At 41.6% G+C, this 27,619-nt stretch overlaps 1 protein-coding gene and 1 long non-coding RNA gene across 5 annotated transcripts in view; one reads left to right on the top strand and one right to left on the bottom strand.

Moving 5' to 3' along the window:
• The window catches only part of galnt13 (polypeptide N-acetylgalactosaminyltransferase 13), a 102,567-nt gene that overhangs the window by 36,339 nt on the left and 38,609 nt on the right, over positions 1-27,619 (bottom strand). For all 4 annotated transcript variants that reach the window (XM_039663986.2, XM_089133031.1, XM_089133032.1 and 1 more), the window contains 5 exons: positions 17,578-17,748; positions 15,761-15,878; positions 15,400-15,580; positions 5,070-5,209; positions 4,336-4,434 (listed from right to left, as the gene is read on the bottom strand). In XM_039663986.2, coding sequence (XP_039519920.1) covers positions 4,336-4,434; positions 5,070-5,209; positions 15,400-15,580; positions 15,761-15,878; positions 17,578-17,748 — 709 coding nt within the window. The remainder of the gene's footprint in view (positions 1-4,335; positions 4,435-5,069; positions 5,210-15,399; positions 15,581-15,760; positions 15,879-17,577; positions 17,749-27,619) is intronic.
• Positions 10,355-11,487, top strand: LOC148978290 (uncharacterized). The gene is made up of 2 exons (XR_016169247.1): positions 10,355-10,494; positions 10,970-11,487. It is a non-coding gene; the product is annotated as an uncharacterized LOC148978290 (long non-coding RNA).

Raw genomic sequence — 27,619 nt, 5'->3', positions numbered from 1 at the left:
CAGATCAACGTTGTTTCGATGTCATATTTCCACGTTGATTCAATGTCAGTTTGCTATCTGGGTTATTACGCATGATCATGATGTTTTCTTTGTTCTTTGTCTAGGTCAGTGACCTAGTAACCACTTTAGTTTGGGGGCCACACGCGATGAAGTTAATTAATAGATAATGCTTAGTTAATGATGACTAAGTTGGAGAGACACCAAAATAGACCAAAGAACAAAGAAAACATCATGATCATGCGTCATAAATCATAATTCATGACGATGTGCTTATCTTAGTTTATGTTTTAATCAAGGTGTTGTTCATCCATGAAGTCATGATGAATGAAAAACATTGAACATGAGAAATTAATGCATGAATGAATGCATAATTCATGCATTGATTTATACATGAATTCATGATAATTCATGTACCCTTTTTACCCTCTTTATGCATTTATTCCTTAACAATTTTACTTGTGATTTCTCAAAGTTAGTTCCCTTTCGTAAGGGAACTGCTGCTGCATTGATACTAGACGTGTGCATGCCTACACACAATGGGGTTATTACAGGCATACCAGACTGACCTCCCCAAAGAGGTGGATGATAACTGGGAAATCTCACTCGACGGTATTACTGAATTTGCGTCATGACGTAACATGTGACGGCATAACCGGATGCATAAAAGTGACGCTGACACACACACAAATCAGCCTCGCGATGAAGCAAGAAGCTCTAAGGCCTTGAGGGGTGTGGCAGGACGATGCAGTGTCTCATTCCCTTCTCGGGGAACAAGGGTTATAGTCATAACTCGAGACGTTCCCTTTCGAGGGGTCTCAACACTGTGTCGCTGAAAACGACTCTTTGGGGAAAGAATGCCCAGTAGGCCATGCACTGAATAGGCCTGCCTCGGAGTGAAACTGATTCAGGCACTCAGCTAGGACGAGAGCACATGTGCGCCAGGCATACTAGGGAGGTGCAGACTATAGAACCTAATAGGGTAGCCCAACCGGCTGCCTCACAGATCTCCTGGATTGGTATTCCGGAAAGGAGGGCCATAGAAGATACCATGCCCCTAGTAGAATGAGCCCTTATGGTCAAAAGTTAAGGCAAATTGTGCACCTTGCAAGCCAACGTAATAGCCTGAACAATCCAATTGCTCATGGTTTGCTTGGATGCCGGGAGCCCCTTCTTAGGTGACCCAAAACACACTAATAATTGGTCCGACCTCCTTCAAGAAGACCTCTCGAGGTACACGCTCAAAGCTCTGACGGGGCAGAGCAAATGAACCTTCTCTTCTTCTGCCGACACATGAGGCGGATGATAGAATGCCTGAAGGACTGTGGACAGAGCCGTATTAGTAGGAACCTTTGGCATGTAGCCCAGACTCGGATGCAAAAAGGCTTTAACTCTGCCACGGGAAAACTCCAAGCAAGCTGGTGTCACAGTCAGGGCTTGGAGATCTCTTACCCTCTTAAGAGAGGTAATAGCTGAGAGAAATACCATTTTTAGCGTAAGATCCCTAGGCGAAGCCGACTGGCTGTCGGTCTCATCCTCCAAGTACCACTTAGAAAATGTATGACCAACTGGTGCCTCCCCAGAGGCCCATCACTTAATGGCGCGTGGAAAGCCACAATGGCAGCCACATACACCTTAAGCATGGAAGGGGAGCGACCCGCAGAGAAACAATCTTGAAGAAACTCTAGAACTGAAGCCACCGGGAGGTTAACTGGATCTGACTCATGTTCCCTAAACCAAGTGACAAACACATTCCACTTGAGGCCAAATAATCTCCTAGTAGACGCAGCCCTAGAGCTAAATATGGTTTCAACCACCCCGGCTGATAGACCAGCATTTAGGTACTGAACCCCCTGAGAGGCCAGCCCTCCGCCTGAGACAACAGATGCCTCCTCAGAGGAATCTGCCATGGCAGAGCTATCAGGAGTGAAATTATAATCTGAAGAATGAGAATTAGCCAGTCGTCGATATAATTCAGTATACGGATGCCCTGACGTATCAGTGGAGCAAGTGCTGCATCCATACATTTGATGAATTTGCAGGGAGAGAGTGCTAGGCCAAATGGAAGAACCCGATATTGGTAAGCTTTACCCCCGAAAGCGAACCTCATGAACCTCCTGTGACATGGAAGGATGGATACATGAAAATAGGCATCTTTTATATCTATCGTGGAATAGTAAGCATTTTGAACCTGAACCTCCTCAGAGACCGGTTCAAAACTCTGAGATCTAGAATCGACCTCAACCCCCCATCCTTCTTTGGAACTATAAAGTACCGGCTGTAAAACCCAGACTCCCTGTCTGAATGAGGAACACGTTCTCTGGTCTCCTTTAACAGCAGAGATTGCACTTCTTGTTCCATCACCTGAGCCTGCTCTGGAACCACTGTAGTCTGCACCACCCCAGAAAATTTGGGGGGCAGTGCGCAAACTGCAGTCTGTACCCTGATTTTATTATATGCAGGACTCATGCAGATATGTTGGAAAGATGATACCATGCCTCTACAAAATCTACTCAGGAAACCAATCTCTCGAGACTGGCCTCTGGTGTTTTTCGAGCACCCTTCTCGACCCCCTGAAGCGGAAGACTGGCAGGCTGTAGTGGATACGGTTTTCGTGACAATAACTGATGCTCATCTTTTTGAGAAAAACGACGCGGAGTGCATTCGCTGGAAAATGATGTGGCCTGAAGCGTCACCACGGTGGGCAACCCAGATCGTTTCCTTGAGGGCTCCGCTGCGAGAATAACATCGATTGCTATGCAGTGGAGGGGGGCAGCCCTCAGAGGTCCCACCACCCCGGCTAGGACCTCTTTCCCGAAGCCCTCCTAGCCTGAAGGACGTCCCTCAGGTTGCCCCTTTGGCTGGAGGTCTTCTGCTGGGAGCATTTCCTCTGTTGCCAAGCTCCTGGAGGAGGGGCTCTAGAGGAAACCCTCTCCCTTTGCTCCGCGTGGTGCGAGGAGCTGTCTGATGGCTGCGGCTGATCTCCTTGCCTCACCCTACTCGATTTAGACTTAGATTTATGGGGGAGGAACTGCTGAAACCCTGCAGATTGCTTATTCACCTCCTGAAACCTGTCAACGACCGATGTAACGGCGTCGCCGAACAGGCCAGAAGGTGAGTGCGGCGCTTCAAGCAGAAAGGATTTGTCTTTTTCTTTTATTCCTGACAAATACAGCCACAGATGCCTCTCCATGGCCTCCATAGCTGAGATTGAGATTGAACCCCACAATCTCAATCACCGCGCCACCTCAACGGGTGCGGGATCAGAGCCGTAGGGAACGCAAGCCTGACCATGCTCGTCAAAGCACGCCAGCCGGGAGCGCAGCACTCTCATAGGTAGTGCTTCACAGTCTCCACAGGCAGCTCCCTCAAGAGCTGCCTGGGCGTGCTGCACTCCCGAATAGTTCACACACAGAACATGCGTGTCCCCACCCGTAATGAAACGAGGGCAGGGGTGCACACACTTCTTAAACTGTCCGCTGGCCAGAATGAACATGAATCAGACAAACAACACCAAATAAGACAGACAGTCGTAACATAGAACGCTTGCTGAAGAGCGAAAGCTGATGTCTATGCCGTCAAATGTTATGTCACGACGCAACACCAATCAGGATTAGACTAGTTTCATTCATACTTCAGAAGCACACGCTTAGGGAGCGTCCCCAAAGAGTAATTTTCAATGACGCAGTGTTGAGTTCCCTCGAAAAGGAACTAACTTTACCGTGCTTCAAAAGCTCTCTAGTGGTTGGGAACATTTCTGTTGTGTTGTGGCATTATTTAGTTGTGCTATGAACTTATGCCTTATGCTGCCTGAATCATAATCATACACTGTTCATTTGTTGGCCAGAGGAGAACTGGCCTCCAACTGAGCCTGGGTTCTCCCAAGGTTTTTTTCTCCATTCTGTCATTTGATGGAGTTTCGGTTCCCTGCCACTGTCGCCTTTTTCAATTTTGTCGCCTTTATTCACCATTGTTTCACCATTGTTTCACCATTGTTGGCATTGGCTTTTGACTTGCTTAGTTGGGGACATTTAATTTAATATTCAACAATAATATTGATCTGCCTGCATTCACACCATTATATGAGAACTGAACTGAGCTGGACGATAACATCACGGTTTTCTCGGCTACATATATAAATTAACTAAATTAATAACTTTTTTACAACAAAATGAAACATCACTGAACTTACTTAAGCTGGACTGTGAAGCTATTTTCTTCTGGAAACAAGCTTTGTTGCATTATATTCTTGTTATCTTTGTAAAGCTGCTTTGAAACAATCTGTGTTGTAAAAAGCACTATATAAATAAATGTGATTTGACTTCACAGCTTTCTTACCTGGTTGCCGCCCATTCCATGGCAGTTGAAGAAGCCAACCTTTTCATTCTCTTTACGGCCCATGTTATCCACACACTGATTTGTCTCAACATTTCTGATCTATTAACAAGAGGACAATGTCTGAGGATTGAGCAATATTCTTTTATTTAAGAAATAATATTCTTTGCAATATTCTTTTAATTTAATTAAATTTAATGTAATTAATTAATACATTTTTATATTGCAGAGATTTCAGCATAACCACACACATAAACCTGCACATTGAGTGCCATTTACTAACAGTTTACTCTAGCGCATACCCTCTTTTGGTGTTAAAAAATCTTCTGTCAGGATTTACAAAAGACATGCAGTGAAAAATTAAGGCGTGGACAAGTTAATTTTACGGCTGACCTTATTGCATATGCAATTGTAGGAGTTTCCCTTTCAGACGCAAAATTTGGAGAAGAGTATTTAAATTGATTATGAAAGGTGATTTATTACGGTTTGCGGCAGTCAATATACTGGCATTTGCTTCATTATTTACCATCCACATTTTGCTCATTTGCCCTTGGCAAATTGCGTTGGTCATTATGGAAATGATCGGGCTGTGTCTGTGTACTTTAATTTACACGTCGTCAGTAGATAATGCTCAGAACTTTCCATTTCCTTCTGCGATTTTATGTGATTGTACTTTCATGCTAATTTGACCTGTTTTAATGACCATATTGACCAAGAAAGCAATGAAAGTCTCGTACCTCCCCGAGTGAGTAATATCTGCGTGGAATCTGAGAATCAGGGTAGATGTTCTCCAGGTACCATGAGAAGGGTTTACACTTCAGAGTTTCCCTCAAGGCCTTCCGAGATGAAACATCCCCATAATCCACCCGAACCACACCTGAAGAAACACAAATAATTAACATCCATCAAATTAATCATATTTTCTCCTTTGAAATCAATGAAATCAATGAAATGACCCTCATTTAGAAGTCACTTGAGGTAAAATTGTCTGCTAAATGAACATGTAAATTACCCAGTTACAAACATGACACGGGGTAAATGAGGAAGACATATACAGATAATGAGTCTATAGCACCTGGAAAAACTTGGTCCATTTCAATATTAGTGAACATGTTTACATTTATTAAAGTAATTTCTGTCAGGAACAATCTTGACAAAGATGATTAACAATTAGCATACAGTTTGGATTGGTGATATGGTTCCATTCTGGGCAATAACTCCCTGCCCATCCATGCAGCCTAGCATGGATAAGAGCAGGGAGCGACGATAGCCCCTCAAATCAAAATCATATGCCAACATACCCAAACCACAAACTGACAGTGAAAATGTAACAAATGCTCTACTATATTAATGTTCTCAAAATAGACATTGTAAAACTAAAAAAAAAACCTTTATAATAGCTGACAATTTCAGTTATTTCTTGCAGTGATGTGAAGAACCAGTGCTGAAATAAGGAGGGTTTCATGAACTGTTAATGCAAATATCCATACCCCAATATAAAATAAATCAATAAAACACAGATACAGATTCCCAGATTCACATTATATGCCTAAAATAAAAAAGCAGTGGGACAATTGAAAAACCTCAGATGTCTCGATTTGAAACAGCAGACACTAGAGGGAGCGTCAACATCACTTTTCTCGAGTTAAAATCCTATCTGCTCACATTAAAATTGTCCCGACATTCACCAAACTGTTTATCTCCTTAATCTTATCTTCTAGATGGGTGGTCTCTTATATGTGTAGCTTTGCCGGACACACATACAGAGCAGCTGACATCCCAGAAGCCTCAACGATCAAAGCATACACTGACAGCGAAAGTCCCAGGCATTTGTGTCTTTCTGCTGAGTGTTAACTTTCTGCATTTCATCCATAGTCTAACAGATTTTTTTTTCTGCTGCGTTTTGTGACCTCTCTCTCTCTCTCTTTGTCTGGGATGCAGATGATAAACGATCTTGTGTGTTTCAGTAGACGCAGTGGGGCAGAGCTCCTCTCAGTTGTGATGACTGGGTTGAAGTTATGTGCTCTTGTGTCCCCTGTTATATCTTTTCCCTTTGAGCTCAGGCCTCAATTAAACGAACTTAGACTTATTGTTCCAAGAAAAACAAATGTACGTTCTGTTGTTTCCATAAGATGAAAAGAGTGACAGGTGTTAGAAAAGACAAAATAAGCCACAATATCTATAAATGTAGTCCAATTCACAGAAATTTGTAAGTGTATATTTTCATGTTTTCCTCAAACACAACTATATATATATATATATATATATATATATATATATATATATATATATGAAGAGTTCAGATGCAAAATCCTCTAAGTGCCATTTGAAATTTTCTTCTAGAATGGTCATTTTTATCAAGCCTGTATATTTAAGTTCAGTAATTTTACTTAAATTGCAATGAAGATTACCTATTAATTGTCATTTAAGTGAAATTACTGAACTTAACTATACAAGCTTGATAAAAAATGATCATTCTAGGAGAAAATTTCAAATGGCAATGAGAGGCTTTTGCATCTGAACTCTTCATATATATAACAAGCATATTCCCATTTTTGACATATACACAACGGTTACAACATGGGTTACATGGGTTAAGAACATAAACGTTACAAAAAAGGATCAGAAAATGTATCTCATCTACAACTAAGACAGCAAGGTGGGCAAACTTTTATGTTTTTTGTCTATAATTTCTTTTTATAATCTCTGATATTGGCCGAAACCTGGTTGAAAAAGTCGAGAAATACCAGACCACACTATTTATTTATCACACACACACACACACACACACAAACTCCAGTCAGCCCACCACAACACCGCACAGCACCACTGGGATGCTTTTCCAGGAACAATCTCCCTCCTTTGCTCCACATTACCGCAGAGTTCCTCCTGAATCTTTCCCTCTCAAGTGAACTGACAGGAGTTTCAGTAAAGGTTAATCTCATTATTGTCCTTGTACAGGATATTGAGGCTTTCTAACCCCACAATAGCACTACATTTCCCAGGTCTCCCTAGGGGTGAGATGCAGATAAGAATAGCAGGACTGTCATGAATACGTGAGCAGCAGATTAGAACTAAGACACTTAGCACAATGCCAGGCATGAATAAAATATGGAAAATCTCTCATCAGAGTGAATTATCTGTCCGGCTGATCTGTGATGGCAGAACCGCTTGCGGACTGTCATGCAAAACGTCCATATCAGCAAATATGAGCAAGACAGATGGATGTAAAATGTTTTAGGGGGATTCAGTTACAGTTTTTTTCGATTGCTAAACGGCAGTGAGCACGACTGGAGCTAAATGTGCAAAACTCTAACTACAGTCTGCATTACCAACAGTCACCTGAGCACAACTCTTAACACACGACACTATGCACAACCCTCACTGAGATAACACACACTGTCACACAGAACACACTGAGAGGAAAAACAGTAGCATCAAACACCAATACAGAAAATACTAACTTTTCATTTTTACAGTTTCAACAATTTCACACTTCATACAAAGTAATATTTTCTTCAAAAAAAAAAAACAGTGACATTCTTTCATTTGATATTTTTACATTTTTAGAACATAACAATTGAAAATTAGCTTCAATAGTCTGTAGTAATTTACAGAATTACAGCAATGAGGAAAAAAAGGTAGAAACTAAAAGTACATACTGTAATACTGTAACCCTGCCTCTCTCAGGCCTTTCAGCTGAAATTGTTTGAACGTCAGCAGTGTGTGAAAGGCACAAGGCTGAAATTTATTCTGTTTTGAATGAGTGGTTCACAGTTTTGACAGCAGTGTGTTAGCATTTGAACAAAGTGCTGTAAATCCACAGTGTTGTGCAGGTTGTGGTTAAAGTCATGGGATAAGTGTGTAGAGTTTTGAAAACTGTGTTCAAGCAATGAAAAACGATCTAGAGTTTGGTCCACATGAACTGCTGCTGTGCAGACTGGAGTTAGAGTTTTGCACATGTAGCTCCAGTTGTGCTCCACTGTGGTTTAGCAATAGAAAAAAACTGTAAAGTTGAATGGGTTAATGGATTAAATATTTATGTTTCGTAGGAATAAGAGGCACTGACTAACTTCAATCAAAAAAAACAATCACTGATAAGTTTGTGAAACAGAAGTTGTGAATGGTAGCACAATGAGTGTAACCAAGGTGCCACAAAAATGTTGTCCTTATGACAGTGTGATTATTTAATGAATTTAATTCTCCTCACTTCATCTGTCACTGAAACGTGATGAAGAGTCTTGTCTTTGATTTTAATAGCTCAAATAATTTCAGCAAGGACTATTATTATTTCAATTTAACTTTATAGTGATGTTTTTACTTTGACCCTAAACGTTTTATTTACTCACCCAAGCTAGATCAGAGTGTTATTCGTAGATTAGAGTGTTAAAATAGATCGCATTAAACAAGTGTAAAGTAAAATGCTGTTTTTTATACCAAGACTTGTGGAAAAGAAGTGTGCTTAATTGTCTTAATTGGGTGTGCTCTTTGATACCAATCTTTCATTTGAAAGTCATGTTTCTGTAAAACCACATTTTTCCATCTTAAAAATATACCTAAAATACTGCTGTGTTCTAAGCAGGTTTTTGAGCATGTAAATCACGACTTCAAACCACGACTTACGACTTTGTTGCATTGCAGGTCATTCACGCCAAACTACCTGAGCGCAAAGAATTGTGGTAGCTAGATGTAAACAAACCAGCATGACGAACCTTACGGGGCTCATGCGCATTTGTAATAATGTCTAACACAAAAGGTGCTTACTCCTTGTTTATTTGTGGGAAAATAGCACATGAGGCAAGATAAGCTATTATACCTTTTATTTTACTTTATTTGTATATTTGGAAATGTTTTTGGTAGGCTATTAATTTATCCTTGCACTCAATGGACTGAAAACTAGTTACGTTATATTGTCCTAAAGTGTATTCTCACCGTGTACCGCCTGCAGAAACGCTGCATACGTAGGGGCTGTTATTGTAGTTTTGTAGAGGTTCGCTGGCTATGTCAGAACTTGTAACTGGGAGTACATCGATCTAGTACGAGTTCACGGGTGGGAAGTCACAGGTTTGACTGCCGTTCTAGTGCACTTTCACGGGTGTAAGATTGGAAAAACACAGGTTACAGGTTGCCTGGAACACGGCATACGTCACATTCTCTCGATTACAAATACCTAACAATTAGTTCATGAGTTCATGACATCAAGGCTAGATTATTGTAAGGATATTATGGGTGGTTGCCCTGCACGCTTAATAAACAAAGTACAGCTGGTCTAAAATACTGAAGCTCGAGTTCTTACCAGAACCAGGAAGCATGACCATATTAGCCCGGTTCTGTCAAAACTGCATCGGCTCCCTATTAAACACTGTATACATTTTTTAAAAATATTGCTGATTAATTACAAAGTACTAACTGGTTTAGATCCCACTATTTGACCGAGCTCTTAACACATTCTAGTTCTTCATGTCTACTGCGATCTCGGAATTCTGGACAGTTGATAATACCTAGAATATCTAAATCGACTGCTGGCGGTAGATCCTTTTTCTATTTAGCACCAAAACTTTGGAACAGACACTTTTGTCAGACAGCAGACACACTCTGTCAGTTCAAATCTAAACTAAAAACACATCTCTTTAAAGGAGAACTCCGGCGAACAATGAACCTTTGGTCTAATAAAACATCGGTACATAGTCAACCGTTCTCTATAATTTGTTTTCATGATAATCGAATGTAAAGAGTTTTATCTCTAAAAACTGTTTAGCGTATAATGCTAGTAATGGGGGCATTGAGTAAGTAAAAAGAAATCGCTAGTTTATACCACTAACAAGGCTCAAAATAGCCCCACACTAACGCAGTAACATAACGAGGCTCCATACATGCAAAACGAAGCATTGAGAACTTTGTAAGTGTACAGACCGTTTAATAAGAAGATATTTTATGAAGACAGTTCACTTCGCGTATACAGACAGGAGCCATCTTAAAAATAGTCTCGATAAGTCGAACAACGAACGTCATGCTGAGTGATCTGAACTCTATGAAGTTCAACGAACTTCTGAACTGTATGAATGGCGTTCGGGGATCGACTTATCGAGACTATTTTTTAAGATGGCTCCTGTCTGTATACGCAAAGTGAACTGTCTTCATAAAGTATCTTCTTATTAAACGGTCTGTACACTTACAAAGTTCTCAATGCTTCGTTTTGCATGTATGGAGCCTCATTATATTACTGTGTGAGTGTGGGGCTATTTTGAGCCTTGTTAGTGGTATAAACTAGCGATTTCTTTTTACTTACTCAATGCCCCCATTACTAGCATTATACGCTAAACAGTTTTTAGAGATAAAACTCTTTACATTCGATTATCATGAAAACAAAACTCAGAGAATGGTTGACTAGGTACCGACGTTTTATTAGACCAAAGGTTCATTGTTCGCCGGAGCTCTCCTTTAACCTGGCATACACATCGAAAATGATACATTCCTATTATTCAAATCAGTTAAATGATTATTAGGCTGCATAAATTATGTCAAGCGGAACCGGGAACATGTCCTATAACACCCGATGTACTCGTTACATCATCAGAAGAATGACATCTACGCTAATGTTAGTCTTTGTGCTTAATCTGAGGTTTAATGTCATCAGCTGGATCCGGGCCATATCCAGACAAGATGGAGGACCTGCACCTAGACACAACCACAACGCATCCCTGAAGTGTCAGCAGATTGCGTCAACTAGACTCTCCCGTGTGAAGGCTTCATCGGCACGACAGCCATCGGCACTGATTCTCAACAAACCCATCTTCATCCAAATAAAACTAGATAATATTCTGATTGTTCCAAACCAATCTGACTTCTGACCTATAATGCTACCTGAATCATAATCATAAACTGAGAACTGGCCCCTGACTGAGCCTCGGTTTTTCTACATTTTGCCACCTGATGGAGTTTTGGTTCCTTGCGACAGTCTTTTTCCACTTTTGTTGCCATTGGCTTGTTTTGCTTAGTTGGGAACATTAAATTTAACAATTTAATTTAAAATTCAACAACAATATTGATCTGCCTACATTGAAACCATTATATGAGAACTGAACTGAGCTGGACAATGAAATCAAGGTTTTCTCCAGAGCGGCTATAGAAATGAACTAAATTGATAACTTTTTTTACAATAAAAATGAAACATCACTGACTGTGACGCTATTTTCTTCTGGAAACAAACTTTGTTGCATCATTTTCCTGTTATCTCTGTAAAGCTGTTGTGAAACAATCTGTATTGTAAATAGCGCTATATAAATAAACATGACTTGACTTGACTTTAAATCCAACAATTGCTTCTCCATGATTATTGCTGATGTCTTTCCTTCTTGGTACAGTGTTAAAGGGTTAGTTCACCCAAAAATGAAAATTAAGTCATTAATTACTCACCCCCATGCTGTACCAACCCCGTAAGACCTTCGTTCGTCTTCGGAACACAAATGAAGATATTTTTGATTAAATTTGAGAGCTGTATAACTACCACATTGGCTCCTAAAGGACTGCCTCTTGACGGCCCAGAAAGTCAATGAAGAAAATGTTTAAATATCCCAAGTGACTACCGTGGCTCAACTATATGTTTATCAAGCGACGCGAATACTTTTTGTGCGAAAAAACAAACAAAAATAACGAGTTTATTCGACTATTTCTTTTCTTCCTTGTAGGCCAGAACGAGACTTCCTTAGATTTCCACGACGCATGCGCGAGATTTGCGATCTGCTCACACCAGCTTACACTACTTCAGATCGCAATTCTCGCGCATGCGTCGTGGAAATCTAAGGAAGTCTCGTTCTGGCCTACAAGGAAGAAAAGAAATAGTCGAATAAACTCGTTATTTTTGTTTGTTTTTTCGCACAAAAAGTATTCGCGTCGCTTGATAAACATATAGTTGAGCCACGGTAGTCACTTGGGATATTTAAACATTTTCTTCATTGACTTTCTGGGCCGTCAAGAGGCAGTCCTTTAGGAGCCAATGTGGTAGTTATACAGCTCTCAAATTTAATCAAAAATATCTTCATTTGTGTTCCGAAGACGAACGAAGGTCTTACGGGGTTGGTACAGCATGGGGGTGACTAATTAATGACTTAATTTTCATTTTTGGGTGAACTAACCCTTTAACACACACCTGAATGCTCCAGCGACCAGCAACCTGCCGAAACTTCTACTTTTATAGAGTTGGTCACGCATGATGAATTAATCAAAGTCATTTGATTAGCAGGGCCTGGAGAATATGTGAAGAGTTCAGATGCAAAAGCCTCTAAATGCCATTTGAAATTTTCTTCTTTAATGATGATTTTTATCAAACTTGTATATTTAAGTTCAGTAATTTCACTTAAATAACAATTAATAGGTAATTATCATTGCCATTTAAGTGAAATTACTGAACTTAAATATACAAGCTTGATAAAAATCATCATTAAAGAAGAAAATTTCAAATGGCATTTAGAGGCTTTTGCATCTGAACTCTTCATGTACCCTCTTAATTCCTGTGGAAGCAGTAAGAGTGTTGTCACAAATTGCTTCTCCATTTGGGCCAAGTTTTTGTTAAATAAACTATGGTACGGTGTAATTTGTCATGTGTTGATGAGGTTGTATTTACTTAATTGTAAGACCTGCCAAGGACCAGATTATTTTTTATGTTGTCCTGATACGTAATACCATAGACTTATATAAGTAATTATATGAAGAGTTCAGATGCAAAAGCCTCTAAATGCCATTTGAAATTTTCTTCTTTAATGATGATTTTTATCAAACTTGTATATTTAAGTTCAGTAATTTCACTTAAATAACAATTAATAGGTAATTATAATTGCCATTTAAGTGAAATCACTGAACTTAAATATACAAGCTTGATAAAAATGATCATTCTAGAAGAAAATTTCAAATGGCACTTAGAGGCTTTTGCATCTGAACTCTTCATATACGAAATTACTGAATTACATCCAGTTATATGTTATCAGATATATTATTTTTGTAATGAGTACTATGTTAAAGTGTACTTATTTTTCATAAGGGTCTTTAAGAAGTAAATTTGTGCAAGTGGGCAAGAGAAAGAAAAGGGTACAAGGAAAATGACGAGGAAGATAAGAGGAAGTGTGGAGAAGGAATTGCATTTGAATAAATGTAGTCTGCTACAATTCCCTACTGTCTTTGTAAGCTTGAGGAGAGCTGTGTTTGTGCCAGGTTATAGAAAGCAAATAAAATACCACAACAATGGCCCAGAAGGCTGAATGATAAGATAATTGCAGTCTTTCACAACAACCATGACCACATGTGCAAATCAACACACTACTTATAGAAACCATCTCTGTAAAGACAGCCATACACCATGATGACACTAATAAAGACCTGTGAGAAAAAAATTGGCTTAGGAGAATTGTGGAATCATCTTAAAGTCCCCGTGAACCGGAAGTTGCAAACAAATTTTCTCCAGTGTTGTGACATATTTCTGAGAGAAACGGAATGCTAAATAAGGCAAAATAGTGTGCATGGATTTTTTTTCAAACTAGCATCTGATTGGATCTAGAAAAGTAGGTGTAACACTAATTTGAATTATAAAACTATTTTTATTTTTTATTTAAAAAATAAATTGTTATGACAGTAACCTGCGTGTAACTCACTAACCCATGAGCAGTGTTGGGAGTAACGCATTACAAAAGTAATACATTACAGTAACATATTACTTTTTGCTGTAACGCAGTAGTGTAAGGCATTACTAATCAATTTTCAGTAATATTTTACTCGTTACATGTTCAGTGAGGCTTGTATTACAGTTGTATTACAGTGTATTGTCTGCTTTTACTTCTTAAAGGCAACATATGTGAAAGTTTTAAAGCAGTCTTTTAGTGCCAGTTCAGAGCGGTCGCATCTGTAACATTGTTTTTTCCTCATAAATGCGAACACGAAAACTAAAATAAAATGAATATTTTAAGTTCTATGGAGACTGGAGAGCCAACCCTTCCTCATCCTATTTGTGCAGTGTAATTAACACAATTACAAAAAATGTATTTTGCCTCCTATTTTTTTGTCACGCATGAATGTGTGTCTTTTCCCTAATATTAAAAATAAAACATAGACTGATATTTGTCTAATGTCTGGAGTCCTTTAAGGAAGTAGCATATATACGTTTCAATACATGAATTTTCTGAGAAGTTTTGACTGCAAATGTCATGTCCATAATGCTGGACTTCCCCAATTTTAAATAATTTATCCTCAACTAGTTTTGTGGTGTAGGTCTACGTATTTTATAATGTTAACTTCAAATAATACTAATAGCCTAATTTAAAGATAAGGCAGCATTGGATATGGACGTAAGGAGAATAACGCTGGGAGTTGGAAGAGGTGTGTCGCGATTCTGTAGGTTCGTGGATCTGAGTCGTGTGGCGAATCGCAATTTCGGTTTCATATTGCATATCGTTACAGCCCAAAAGTTAAGTTCTACTTAGTTATTTTGGTGAAAGTAACTCAAAAGTAATACATGAGTAATGTAACGCATTACAATTCTGGGACAGTAATATTGTAATGAATTACTTTTAAATAACAGTAACAAGTAATACCTAATGTATTACAGTTTGGAAGTAACTTGCACAACACTGCCCATGAGTACCACAACCAAAAATGCACCTCCTCGCCATCTCTCCTCTCACACACTGTCAATTCTCACAAACACACAGGCATCCTGTCTACTGTCAGTTGGAGGGGTGTGGTTACGGATGTTAAGCAGACACCCAAACTGTCAAACCTACGTCATCAGGGAAGGTCCTCCAATGAGGGGCATTTTCAGATTTTGATTAAAGATTACGAAGCCAAAAAATGCTTTTGTGTGGATTGACTTGCATGGATGAATTGTTCACCACAAAACGATCAATTTAGGCAAACAAAGTAAGTATGGTCAATTTTGAATTCATGGGAACTTTAATTTCACTTTTACTTTTAGTTGTGTTAGAACGTAGTAGAAATAACAACCAAATCAAAGATTACCAAAGATAATGTGAAGGTCCATCTCAGTTAAGTGTAATTTAAAGATTTCATGAAGAGTATTACCTGGTGAGATGATGTAGAAAAAATCTTTGAACTCGTCCATCCAGACTTCAGCCAGTCGTCTGTTGTTCTTGTTGATCACCTGACCAGTTCCACCAGGGAAGCTGTATGGTGTGGCCTTCCGGAATACATGCCCTACATGAGAACATGTAACTATCTCTAGAGATCCTCCACACTGCCAGATCTATTTTCACACATACAAAAGGAATTAAATCAGAATGGTTTTAAAAATTGGTTACATACAATTACAGTAAAAAGAGCATTACAAAGTGTATTTATGGAAACGAATATGGCATACCAGAAGATTATGACTATGTGAGAGTTTATGACCTTCCTTGAGTTCTTTTTAAAATCTTAAACTTACCCTAAAAGACATTTCAAGATTTTCCCCTCCCCAAATGTCCATTCCTGAGTCATAAGTGCCGATCTCTTCAAAATAAGTTCGGTCAATTGAGAACAGACCTCCTGCCATCGTGGGAGTTCTGTGGAAAATATATATATTTTTTAAAGCATTAAAAAAATCTGACAGTGTATATGTAGAGTGATAATAGCTAGGTTAAGTGATGTGAAACCTTGTACACTGTGTAAACATTTTAGAGCCCACAGAAGACTGAAAGACTTTCTTCACTGCAAGCCAATGATGAAATGTCATCAGACGACGTATTTTTTTGTTGTGGATGTCTCAAATAGGATACAGAATAGAGAATTACTATGGGCCCTATTTTAACAAACAAACCACATGGTCTAAAAGCACAAGGCGCAAGCACACTTAGGACGTATCCAAATCCACTTTTGCCAGTTTAACGATGGGAAAAATGATTGGCACAGCCAGCACAAGGTCTTAAAGGGTTGTCCCAATTCTCTCAATGGGTAATGGGTGTTTTTTGGGTATATTGTGCAAAAAAAAACAATAATACAAATGGGCATTTGCTATAAACAATATGGTATAGGACGTGAAAATGATAACACTTGAGTCATGCCTGGAACTGCATTGCGCCGGGTGTACGATAGGCCCCTCTACAAATATGTATATCAAAAATGTGTATCACGCATGGTTGAGGTATTGGAAAATGCTTTATCGTTGACTAAGATAATCGATGTCGTACTATAAACGGTAAAACGTCTGATTAAATTGTGACAAATGAAATTTAAAGGTAATGCAGTTTAAAACCTTTCTTAAATTCTCAAGTTAATAAAAGAAATACATATTTCAGTCATGAAACTGTATCGAGCAGCTGATTGGTTTTCTTAATACCGACTGCTTTGACCAATAGTTCTGTTTGTTCTATCTACATAGCCTTGCTTTCTTATATAGTATCCGTGTGGAGAAAATCAAGCTTTTAATGTTTTTCATATGTCTATGTAGTGTTTTTAATGTGCTTTAAGGCAAACCATGTGCAAATTCATGTCAACACCATTGCTGAGTATTTTCTCCTTAAAACTGCAGTGAACCAAAGACTGTTTCTGACGTCAAAAAATACCTTGTAACCAATCAGGTCAACATATGATCGTCAACGAATGGATCTCTGAGCTGGTGTTCATTCTTATCAATAAATGCTGTTTAAATCTATTCTGTGAGTTGTCATTATTGAACTGGTATAAAGAGTTGACAATATCAGATTTGAGTTTTACATCTGTATTGTGCCACCTACATTACTTGCTGTCAGCTCAATTAAACAAAAAGTATCAGCTATTATGTGAGGGTTTCGAAATATGTGGAATACGGGGCGGCAATGGCTCAGTGGTTCATGTAGATTGCCTACAAACCAAAAGATTGGTGGTTCAATCCTTGGTTCCACCTGACCAAGTGTCGAGGTGTCCATGAGCAAGACACCTAACCCCACCTGCTTCTGACGAGCTGGATGGCGCCTTGCATGGCTGACACCGCCGTCGGTGTATGAATGTGTGAGTGAATGGGTGAATGTGAGGCAAAATGTAAAACGCTTTGGTGGCCATTGGGTCTGTGAAAGCGCTATATAAATGCAGTCCATTTACCATTTACCAAATATGTGGAATGAAGGCAGGTTGTCTTTATGAAGCGGTTGTCATTCATTATTCTTGTTTGAAAGAAATAATATAGCACAAAACATACTATATATATATATATATATATATATATAAGAATACATAAGTTACATAATTTTATAAATTTAGCATATAATTCAAAGGAAATTGTATTACCTAACAGGAAGGGTCCGGTCCCCCTTGCGTCGGTCCATCTCTCTCTGAGGAACTGGATACCATCTGAAGTTGAGTTTCCAGTTAAATCCCCCGTAGGTCATATCTGAGCCAGCCATATACTCAAATGTCTCATCACTGATGACATCAATGATAGGGCAGACCACAGCCCTCCTAGAATGTCAAACACAAATAACCCATTCACCTTCAACAGGGTGTCATCAAGTTTCTATTTTTTAATATATAAAATTTCAGTCATAAACCAATCACTGATGATGATAAACAAGGAATGAAAAAGCTAAAAAACATAAATCAAATTGATGGACACACCCTAATCTTGGTCATATACTTTTCACTAAGTTCTACGAACTTAGAATTAAATCCTCCGATGTTGTTATTATGTCAGCCCAGCACTGACAAGTTAACTTCTGTAGGTGACAAGAGACTCTTTCATATTAGGACTTTTGCAGCATGGAAGAACATTATTTTGTAGTGGAACACTGTGAAATGCTAGAAAAAACTGTTAATTGTCCTCTCGCCAGCCCCTCCCCCAAAATGGCCATTGTCCAATCACACATCATAGCAGCCGTTACTATGTGAGCAGGTCCGTCAAACATTGAATCCAAGCAATATGGTGAAGCAGTGCGCCCACGCTGTTCGGACATTAGGTACCCCGAGAGATTGTCTGGAGGAGTTCTTTCCGTTTCCAAAGCCGAAAACACAACGTGAGCGGTACCTACAATGGATAAAACAGTGTGGATGGCCCCATCCCCAGTTAAATGTGCCGAACTTGGTTAACTCGCGTACGTGAGACTGAGACACTGAGATTAGTCAAAGAAACGAAAGAGGTTCCACAAAGGATTGTTGTTAACATGATATTCTCGGGGGGAAAGCATTGACAACAGTTCATATATCAATATCGTAACAAATAGACATAACCTTAAACAATGTAACGTTATAGTTATCTGCATCTTTCCATCTCTTATGTATAGTTACTTTTTAACACGAAAATCGCATTCAGCATGAGATGCAAGCAGTTGCCATGGTAATGAACAACTGCTTGTGAACGCGAACATGTTGATCCTGTATCTGAGGCAAAATTACTAAATAGGGCCTATGCAGCGCGAGTTATAGATGGTAACTGGCTCCTGTTTCTATTTCGCCACCCTCTCTAATAACCAATCCTTGGTCCTCTTTTTAAAAGAATTAATGCTTAAGATTACTTTAATTTGCCGGTCTAACTTGTTCCACCCCTATATAGGCAAATGGTTTTTTTTTTTCCTAACATTGTCTTGAATGCATAAGGACAGAGGTCTGATATACTGCCACGAGTGTAAACAGTGGGTGTGTCCTTCACCTTAGTAATAAGACCCAACAAATAATTTGGGACTTTACCATACAATATTTTATGGGTCATGGTCAGTCTTGACATAATAACGCGTGACTCAACAGGAAGCCAGTTAAGCTCAACAAATTGTGACCTACCTACATGAGACCTGTGGCCCATGTTTAGAATTACTCTTATTAAATTATTTTGAGCTGTTTGCAGCCTTCCTTTAAGTCGTTTTGTAAGGCCTTCAAACCAGGAAGTGCATGCATATTCAAACTGGTTTAAAATTAAGGCGTTAGCTAAAATGATCATTGTTGACCTATCTAAAAATGCAGAATTTCTAGCTAAAAACTCAGCCCAGTGACTTTACTCGGAACCTTGTTGGCAATCAAAATGCCATCCAAGTTGTTTTCAAGGATGCAACCCAGGTATTTTACTGATGTTTTTGTATTGACCTCAATATTATTCAAAATAACCCTGAATTTTCAAGCATCTGTTTAGTTTATATTTTGAGCCAAACAGAATAGCCTCTGTCTTTTCAAAATGTAGAGACAGCATATTGTCAATCAACCAGTTGTTCACAGAAGCCAGCTCAGCACTCAGGTTACTCTCAAGAATGGAGTGAACTCTCAATGAACAGGAGTCGGCCATATCATTAATATATGCTAAAACTTATCCCTCCAAAAAAGGTCACTGACACGCACAGTTCCCTTTCGTAGTCACTTCGAGTTACGTCAGAAGTGACGGAGATTGGGGGTTTCGCATAGAAAGCCAATCCTCTTCGAGTATTTAATAACGAGCCAATGGCATGCAATGCCTTGGGGCTGCGGAAATTTGCATAGCGCACTCCGCCCTACTCCGTGAGTATAAAAGGAGGAAGTGAACGCAACCGCAGTATGTCTTCGCTTCGGAGTCAAGAGAATTCTTCACTCCTCAAGCCATTCTCACTGATTCAAGACTCTTCGAGACGAGCGTCCTCTTCAGTGTTGGTGTGATGGCGGTACCCAGCGAGACTCTGCATTGCCTGCGATCTGAGCAGTGGTCTGCCAGACTTTGCGCTTCTCCTTGGTCGCCTCAGCGCTGAAATAGTGAATTTCCTCCTCTCTAAGTGAAAGAGCTGCACGCGGCACGTCTTTTTAAAGACGACTCGCCCGTGTTCTTCTGGGTGCGGTCGTTTCATGTCATTTTCTGATGGTCGCGATCGCTGCTCTGTGTGTGCCTGGGCTTCAGCATGCAGTAGCAGCGTTCGCGGATGTCTCATGTTCCTTCTAAAGGGGAACATGAGCATCTCTACACTGTGATCGAGACTCAATGATCTGATAGTGAGAGTCCCCGTGTCCGTTACTCGTTCTGCTTCTAAAAATAGAAGCTCTTCGACTCGCGGATAGGGTGATATGACGGTGAATGAGTGACACTCCCCCCGACGTTAGTTAAAGCCTCGGGTCACACCCACCGCTCCAGTGTTAGAGCCAGTGAGCGCTGTATCGCTTCAGACGTCTGCCTCTCTGAGGTACCGTCTGTTTCGTTCAGCGCTCCAGAGAATGATGCGATGACGATCGCAGCATCACAAGGCGGGCTTGACTCCTCGGGAAGTGAGGATGTGGTCGCGTTGCCTCCCTCGGGAGCGTCGGCGTCGCCGTGTCTGATCCCGCGATGATGGCCATGCTATCTCGGGCCTCCGTGAGCATCGGGTGGGGGTGGAACTCCGCCCTATCCCGATCTCTCGCGGATGGATAATTGGTTTTTGGGTAACGCTGCCGCCCCACGGCCACGGCCAACCCCAATTTCCTTTTTCCCCCGAGTTGCATGCGGAACTGACACGCACTTAAAAAAAAAAAAAAAAAAAAACGAGAGCGTGCTTCAGTTCCGCGCCCTTCCTCCCCTCGGCGATGCGGCTGTCTGTGGGTATGCTGGGGCTCCCCCGGTGGAACGCTCTGTTGCGATGCAGCTTCGTCCGCAGGGCGCGTCCACCCGCGGTTGCTCTCAGATGCCCCTCCAAAGCCTTTGGGTTCTTGTCGTCTATGGCGGCGCGATTCTGTAGAGCGGCGGGACAGGCAGCCTCCGCCCTGCATATGATGAGCACCTACAAAGCTAGCTGCTCAGGAATGTGCACGAGGAGAGGACGGACCAAGCGAGCTGCGAGCCTGCCGCCTACCTTGCCCTTAAACGGGTCACGGAAGCGGTCGCTCGCTCCCTTGGTCAGGTGATGCCCACCGCTGTGGTCCAGGAGCATCATCCAAATGTTCGGCGGTGCGGTCCAGGACTTTGCCCAGCACTTCTCGACCGCCTAGGAGCAGACAAAGGCGGTTTCTCTGCCCCGACGGCCAGCTGCTGCCTCCAACCAGCCGTCGGCTCAGACGCCTCCGCCCGCTCGCCGCCGAGGACGGCCCCCCTGCGGCTCCCTTCCCTCCCACGCGGCCCCAGCAGCAGCCTTCAGCCGGTTCGCGTCGCGGAGGAGGCCACAGGTAAGCGTCCCCCCCCCCCCCTCAGGCCGTGTGCCCCGCTAAACGCCAGGCGAAGCAATGTTCTTGAGGCGGGCCGCTCAGTGATAGTGTCATGGTTTTTCTCAGGAGGTGGTAGCAGGGCCCCTCCTTTCCCCGGTGGAGGGCCGGTGGAGAATCTTTTGTTCTAGCTAGCTCCTTGAGCTGGTTGAGGAAAAGCTGACACTGTCATTGAGCACACAGACTGGAATAAGCGTGCACGATGTCCAGTGCGTCGCCCCGTTCATTCCTCTCTGTCTCTGAGGGTGCGGATGGGAGCGTGTGCCGTGTGCGTGTGTCAGGAGAGTAAGGGACCTGCACGCACTCTCCGTTGACGAAGTGTGCATGGAGTTCGGGCCGGCTTACTCTCACGTATTCCTGAGACCCCGGCCTGGATATATGCCCAAGGTTCCTACCACTCCCCTCCGGGACCTGGTGGTGAACCTGCAAGCACTGCCCCTGGAGGAGGCAGACCCAGCCTTGGCACTGCTCTGTCCGGTACGTGCTCTCCGCACCTATGTCGACAGAACGCAGTGTTTCAGGACCTCAGACCAGCTCTTTGTCTGTCATGGGGGGAGCCAGAAGGGAAGGGCTCTCTCAAAGCAACGGCTGTCCCACTGGATAGTGGACGCCATTGCTTTGTCTTACCAGCAGCAAGGCCGTCCGTGCCCCCTTGGTGTGAGGGCCCATTCCACTCGGAGTGTGCCCTCGTCTTGGGCTTTAGCGCACGGCGCTTCGCTAACAGACATCTGCAGAGCTGCAGGCTGGGCGACACCCAACACCTTCGCCAGATTCTATAATCTGCGAATTGAGCCGGTGTCCTCTCACGTACTCGTTTCCGCCGGTACTGGACCCGCTTAGGTGTCTTCGCTTGCTCGCCACTCCACTCCTCGGACTGGATAAGTGCGATATTCCCTCAGTGTCTTCCATTGAAGCCTTGAGTCCTCCAGCACCGATGATGCGGGCACCACTGCGGTTGCTCTGGATGCTGGCTAGGTGCCTCCATGCGCACGGTTTCCGACGGTAACCGTCTCATGTGTATTATTCACTGTAAGCCTCTCTGAGCATGTGTCTTCCCTTGGCAAGCCATCTGCCACCCCTGGAGTTAAATTCTAGCAGCCACCTGCGGTTGGTGCTCCAGTGATTCCATATGTGTTCTTATGCGGCCATATGCGTTTTTGTAAGTCCTCCCTTCGGTAGGCATCTGGTAGCATGTCCCTCCCGGGATATGTTTCCCAGTGTACCTTGGTAATCCTGTGTTAAAGTGGGATCCCCTAAGAAAGGTTTTCAGGGGTCCAGACTTTCGCAGGGCACTGGAAGACAGCTTGAAGATGACGTGATGGCACAGACCCCCAATCTCCGTCACTTCTGACGTAACTCGACGTGACTACGAAAGGGAACGTCTCGGTTACGGATCGAGACGTTACGTCTCCCTGCCACTTCTGCTGTACCGCTGGGTAGACGCCGAGTTCAGTCTTGGCTCCTCAGCGAAGACATACTGCGGTTGCGTTCACTTCCTCCTTTTATACTCACGGAGTAGGGCAGAGTGCGCTATGCAAATTTCCTAGGCCCCAAGGCATTAATATTGTGATTATATTAATATAAGTTAATAATAAAAAAATTAATAAGATTAATATTGTGTACATAAAGATATGGTGGAATCAAGCTTGTCCCGGCGTAGATGGTCTGTGTGGCGAGCAGGCCGAGGGCCATGAGAGAACAGCGGTGGCGTGTGGCGTGATTGATAATGAGCGACATCTGCGCGATATGAGACATATCTCTCACAGAGCGTAAGTACAAAAGGAGGAGCGACGACAGTGAAGGACGAGAAAGGCCAGGCATGGCCTCATGCTTCCATGTTATTTGGATTAACACCTCCAGCTCCTAGACTGATTCTAAACCCTCAAATGACCAACTCATTCTTTACTGCTCAGTTATTCGGCCAGACATGGCAGTAGATCTAGACAATCTACTGATCTACTACGATCTATGATATGTTGATAGCTGCACAACATATTAGTATTACAAGAATCTTCCATAGTTTCTTCATCAGCAACCAATTCAGCTGCACATGCAAATGAGCACGCTTGAAACAAAAGATCCATAAATCCCCAAGAGAGGAATTTTTCACCTTTCTCATTGGTCAAGCAAACTGGTTTCTGGTTTCTACTGCTGCTTCTTTGGGTATATGTTTGTGGGGACCCCCACCGTGGCCCATGGGCATCGGCAGGTCTTGACCACAGCCTGCTATGCCTTCACTCTCCCAACAGAGACTGTAATTTCTTCATTCCAACTCAGAAGAAAACTCCCACTTTACCGTCACTGATTGGACAACCATCAACTCTTCCGACTTCCCCCCTTCTCCTGGTTGCGGGTGGCTTCTCTGGCCCAGGTCCGCAGGCCACAATCTGCAATCCAGCCATGTGCTCATGGAGAGAGAGAAAATCTTCAAATATTTAATAATGTGCTCTGAAAATAATATGCTGATGGTTCTTTTCATATTTAGATGGATCTTTTCCATCATTTCATTTCCTGCTTCTGGTTTTATACTTTCATGTGTGTGTTTAGATTAGTTATGTTTGTAATTTAGTCAATAAACTTGTGCACAATACATGTTTGGGTCTGATTCTCTGCTTGCAACAAAGTTTATTTTACAATTTCGATGTTCAGTTTCAAATGCTTGAAGGAATACTCTTGGAGTGATCTCCTGACTCAAAAAAAGGAGACTGCAAAATGTTGTTCCAAGTTCACTGGTGAAGCAAGTTCTTGAGGGTATACATGATGAAGCTGGGCATCAAGGTCAAAGAAGGACTTTATCTCTTGCAAGACAGAGGACAAATGTTGCAAACGATGTGAAAGTAAAACTCAAGAACCTGAAGGAAGAGCTTCTCTGGAAAGAATCAAAACATCGAGCCCCCTGGAATTGGTCTGCAGAGAATTCCTGTGGTCGCAGAGGGGATGTTTTTGAAGAAATGTTCTGTGGATGTTTTGTGTTTGAGGAAGTTAAACCCTCATTCAGTGACGGCAGTGAACCAGTTGATGACTGTAGTGGAGCAGGGAATATGGCTCCAGATGCTAACCTGAGCAGTACATCCTCCAAGACAGAGAATGTCCTTCCATTGGTGGTGGATCCTGATCCTGCACAACCCGTGCTTTCAGCAAAACTAGGTGAATCTTTGAGATTGAAGACATTGTTTCTGATCATTCAAGTAATGGGGATTGACTTGTGATACAGTGATATCTGCAGCTGTGGGAGGTTCAGCTAATGATATACAGACCTCTGATCCTGAGTATTCACTCCCTAATCAGGTGGTGACTCAAGTCGCAGGTTTGGCAGGCTTGTGAAACCTGTGAACACACTCTTAGAAGAAATGGTTCTATTTAGAACCAGAAATGGTTCCATCCCCCGCTTCATATATTGAACTCCAAAATGGTTCTATATAGAACCGTTTTTTTGGTAAAAGGTTCTATTGGCCAAGTATGGAACCCCAGGGTTCTATATAGAACCAAGAGGAACCCTTTTTAAGAGTGTATAGAACCTTTAAGGGGTTCCAAATACGTAGCGCTGACAGAACCTTTTAAGGTTCTTTATAGAAACTTTTCTTCTATTTCAGAACATGACCAAAAACATGAAGATGAGATGACCAGTTCAGTTAATGGGGTTACCAGCTCTTTATTGTCATTACAGTTTTTGCCCATTGCTTGAACACTATAGAACCATGCTTAGACTAAAGTAACACAACTTGAAGCTTTTTTTACCATGCCTCAAACACATGTACCCATACTTTAAACAAAAGCGTTGCTTTGCACTCTAGTTGCAATTCTCCAACACACTTACTCCTTTATGCAACACACTTGGTCCTTCATACTACACTCTATTTCATACATAAGACACTTTGTTCAAAAATGAAATCTCAGGGTGCCATTTGGAAAACACATGTATTCAAAATACAAAACACATTGGGTTATTGCAACCACTCAAATACACATCCGAAGGCACTTAATTGCAAAACTGAACACCAATCAGCCAGCTACAAAAAGCCCTCAGTTTAGCCATTTGAAGAACTTTGCAAGCATGGATAGAGGGAGGGAGGGCAAGAGAAAGAGGAGGAGGAGGAGGTCAAGGTCAAAGAGGCCATGCACGGACTCTGATGATATACTGTAAGAGCAACTTTGGTGGACCACGTAAACAACCATGGCCTGACGATGAGGGAGGCTGGGCAGAGTCCAGCCACATTTAAGGCGCTTCACAGTGACATCTATAATAAGAACATTCCGACTAGAAAACAGGTATGTCTTCACCTCTCTACCTTCTACTCCACTCAGATGGTATTTACAGCACTATAGTGTATATCACATCAATGACTAGAAGACCTTTTGGGAGAGGACGCCAACGCCTGTTCACACAACAGAAGGAACTCACCATTGTGGACCTAGTGAGGGCAGACAATGCCATCCGTCTCCACCAGAAAATACTTGCTGACAGAACAGTGTTCAACAACATAAACCATGTAAGGATCACCAACATCAGACGCATCTTGGGAAAACACAGCATCACCATGAAGCAGCTCTACAGAGCCCCATTTGAGAGGAACAGTAACAGGGTCAAAGGACTTCGAGCTGAATATATATGGGTAAGTGTAACTGTCGTTTACATGTACAATGCAGTAATGGTGAAATCCAGTACCAGCTGAATATGCACCATATCAGGACCACATGGATCTATTTGGAGAGCTTCACAGGTACCTGTGATGGGGTGAGGGTTCTGTATGGGTGTTACTATAGTGCAGCAATATGCTCTATACTGCATGCAACAACCAACATATACTCACATTTCTAGATGCTCTCCATAATGTATGTATACTGTAATATATATAGTGTTTTTTTCTATTACAGTATTACTGTATTATATATATTTTTTTGCTTTATCTGAATTTATCTTACTACAATGTACAGTGCTGCAATGTACAATATTGAGTAGGCCTGTTTGCTTTTTTGGTTGTTTGAAAATGTTCCTCCTGAAAATATGCCTTCTGAATAAACAGTCAAAATCAAAGACTGCAGTGTTTTATATAAAGTAGACTAGTGTGTTCCCTCTGATCTGATAGTGTTAGCATATGGTGCAAGTATGTGTCATTTTGTCATCAGAGTTACATTTTGACAAAGGAATGTTAGGTTTTGATCGTAGAGTTTCAATTTGACACAGATGTCAATGGTATATTTTCCAGTGTTGTGTCATGTTTACTTGTGTGTAGAGTTTTGGCACAATGAGCGAAATTTTGCAAAATGTGTTCAAGCAATAGGCAAAAACTGTAAAATGAATAAGCAGTTATTTAAGTAGTACTAGTGAGTTTCCTTTGAGTTTACAGGGTTCTCACGTCTCACGCATTGGCCGTGAGACACGCAAGTGCTGAAAGGAAATGCCAACCAAGTTGTCCTGCAAGCTTTATATATAACGTTGTATACGAGGCACAGGCACACAAAGTGAAGTTTCTTGCTGCCAGCATGTATCTCAGCCAGATTGCGTTCATTACTAGGCAACATAGATGCGCGAACACATGGAAGTTGACGGAACATTCTCGGCCACCGTACATTCATTACTAGGTAACCAACAACACTGCGTGAACACACGTTGTGATGGAGAAGGTAAGTTGGACGAAAGCTCGTCTAAAGGGGGTCGCACACCAGACGAGAAGCGCAGCGCATCACCACGCTACGTCTAGGACAACTCCAGGTATCGCACGCAGGGCGCGCACATTCTAATCGCGCAATTTTTAATCAACTCCTGGTAGAAGAGCTGCACGATGTGAGTTTTAACTTGATTTATTATTTATTTTTTATGTTGATTGAATAATAGATTATGTTTGAACGTTAATAAAGTAAAAGTGTCTATCATGTTAAGTCTGTTATTTTGTTGTAACATTATCCGTTGTCTAGGGATTTTGTCACAAAATACAATAGTATTTATTTAGCTAGCATTTAGCTAAGCTGAGTGAAAACCACACAGGGTGACGCCATGTACATTAACAACAATTTGAGACAAATAAATGTAAATTTTATATAAAACTATGCAAATGACGCTTTTTGAAGGGTCCTGAGCCGTAGCTGGGCGCTGCGGACAGACGCTGAATGGCGCCGGTGGTATGTGTACACTCATAGAGAATAACGTGTTCAAATTATAAAGAGACGGCGCAGCTGCAACGCGGCGCTGCGCTTCTCGTCCGGTGTGTGACCC

This window comes from Pimephales promelas, chromosome 7 (assembly GCF_988280905.1).
Source record: "Pimephales promelas chromosome 7, fPimPro1.hap1.1, whole genome shotgun sequence".
In the NCBI taxonomy this organism is placed as follows: Eukaryota; Metazoa; Chordata; class Actinopteri; order Cypriniformes; family Leuciscidae; genus Pimephales; species Pimephales promelas.
Note: the sequence above shows the minus strand (reverse complement) of the source record. Positions and strands in the feature narration are given on the sequence as shown.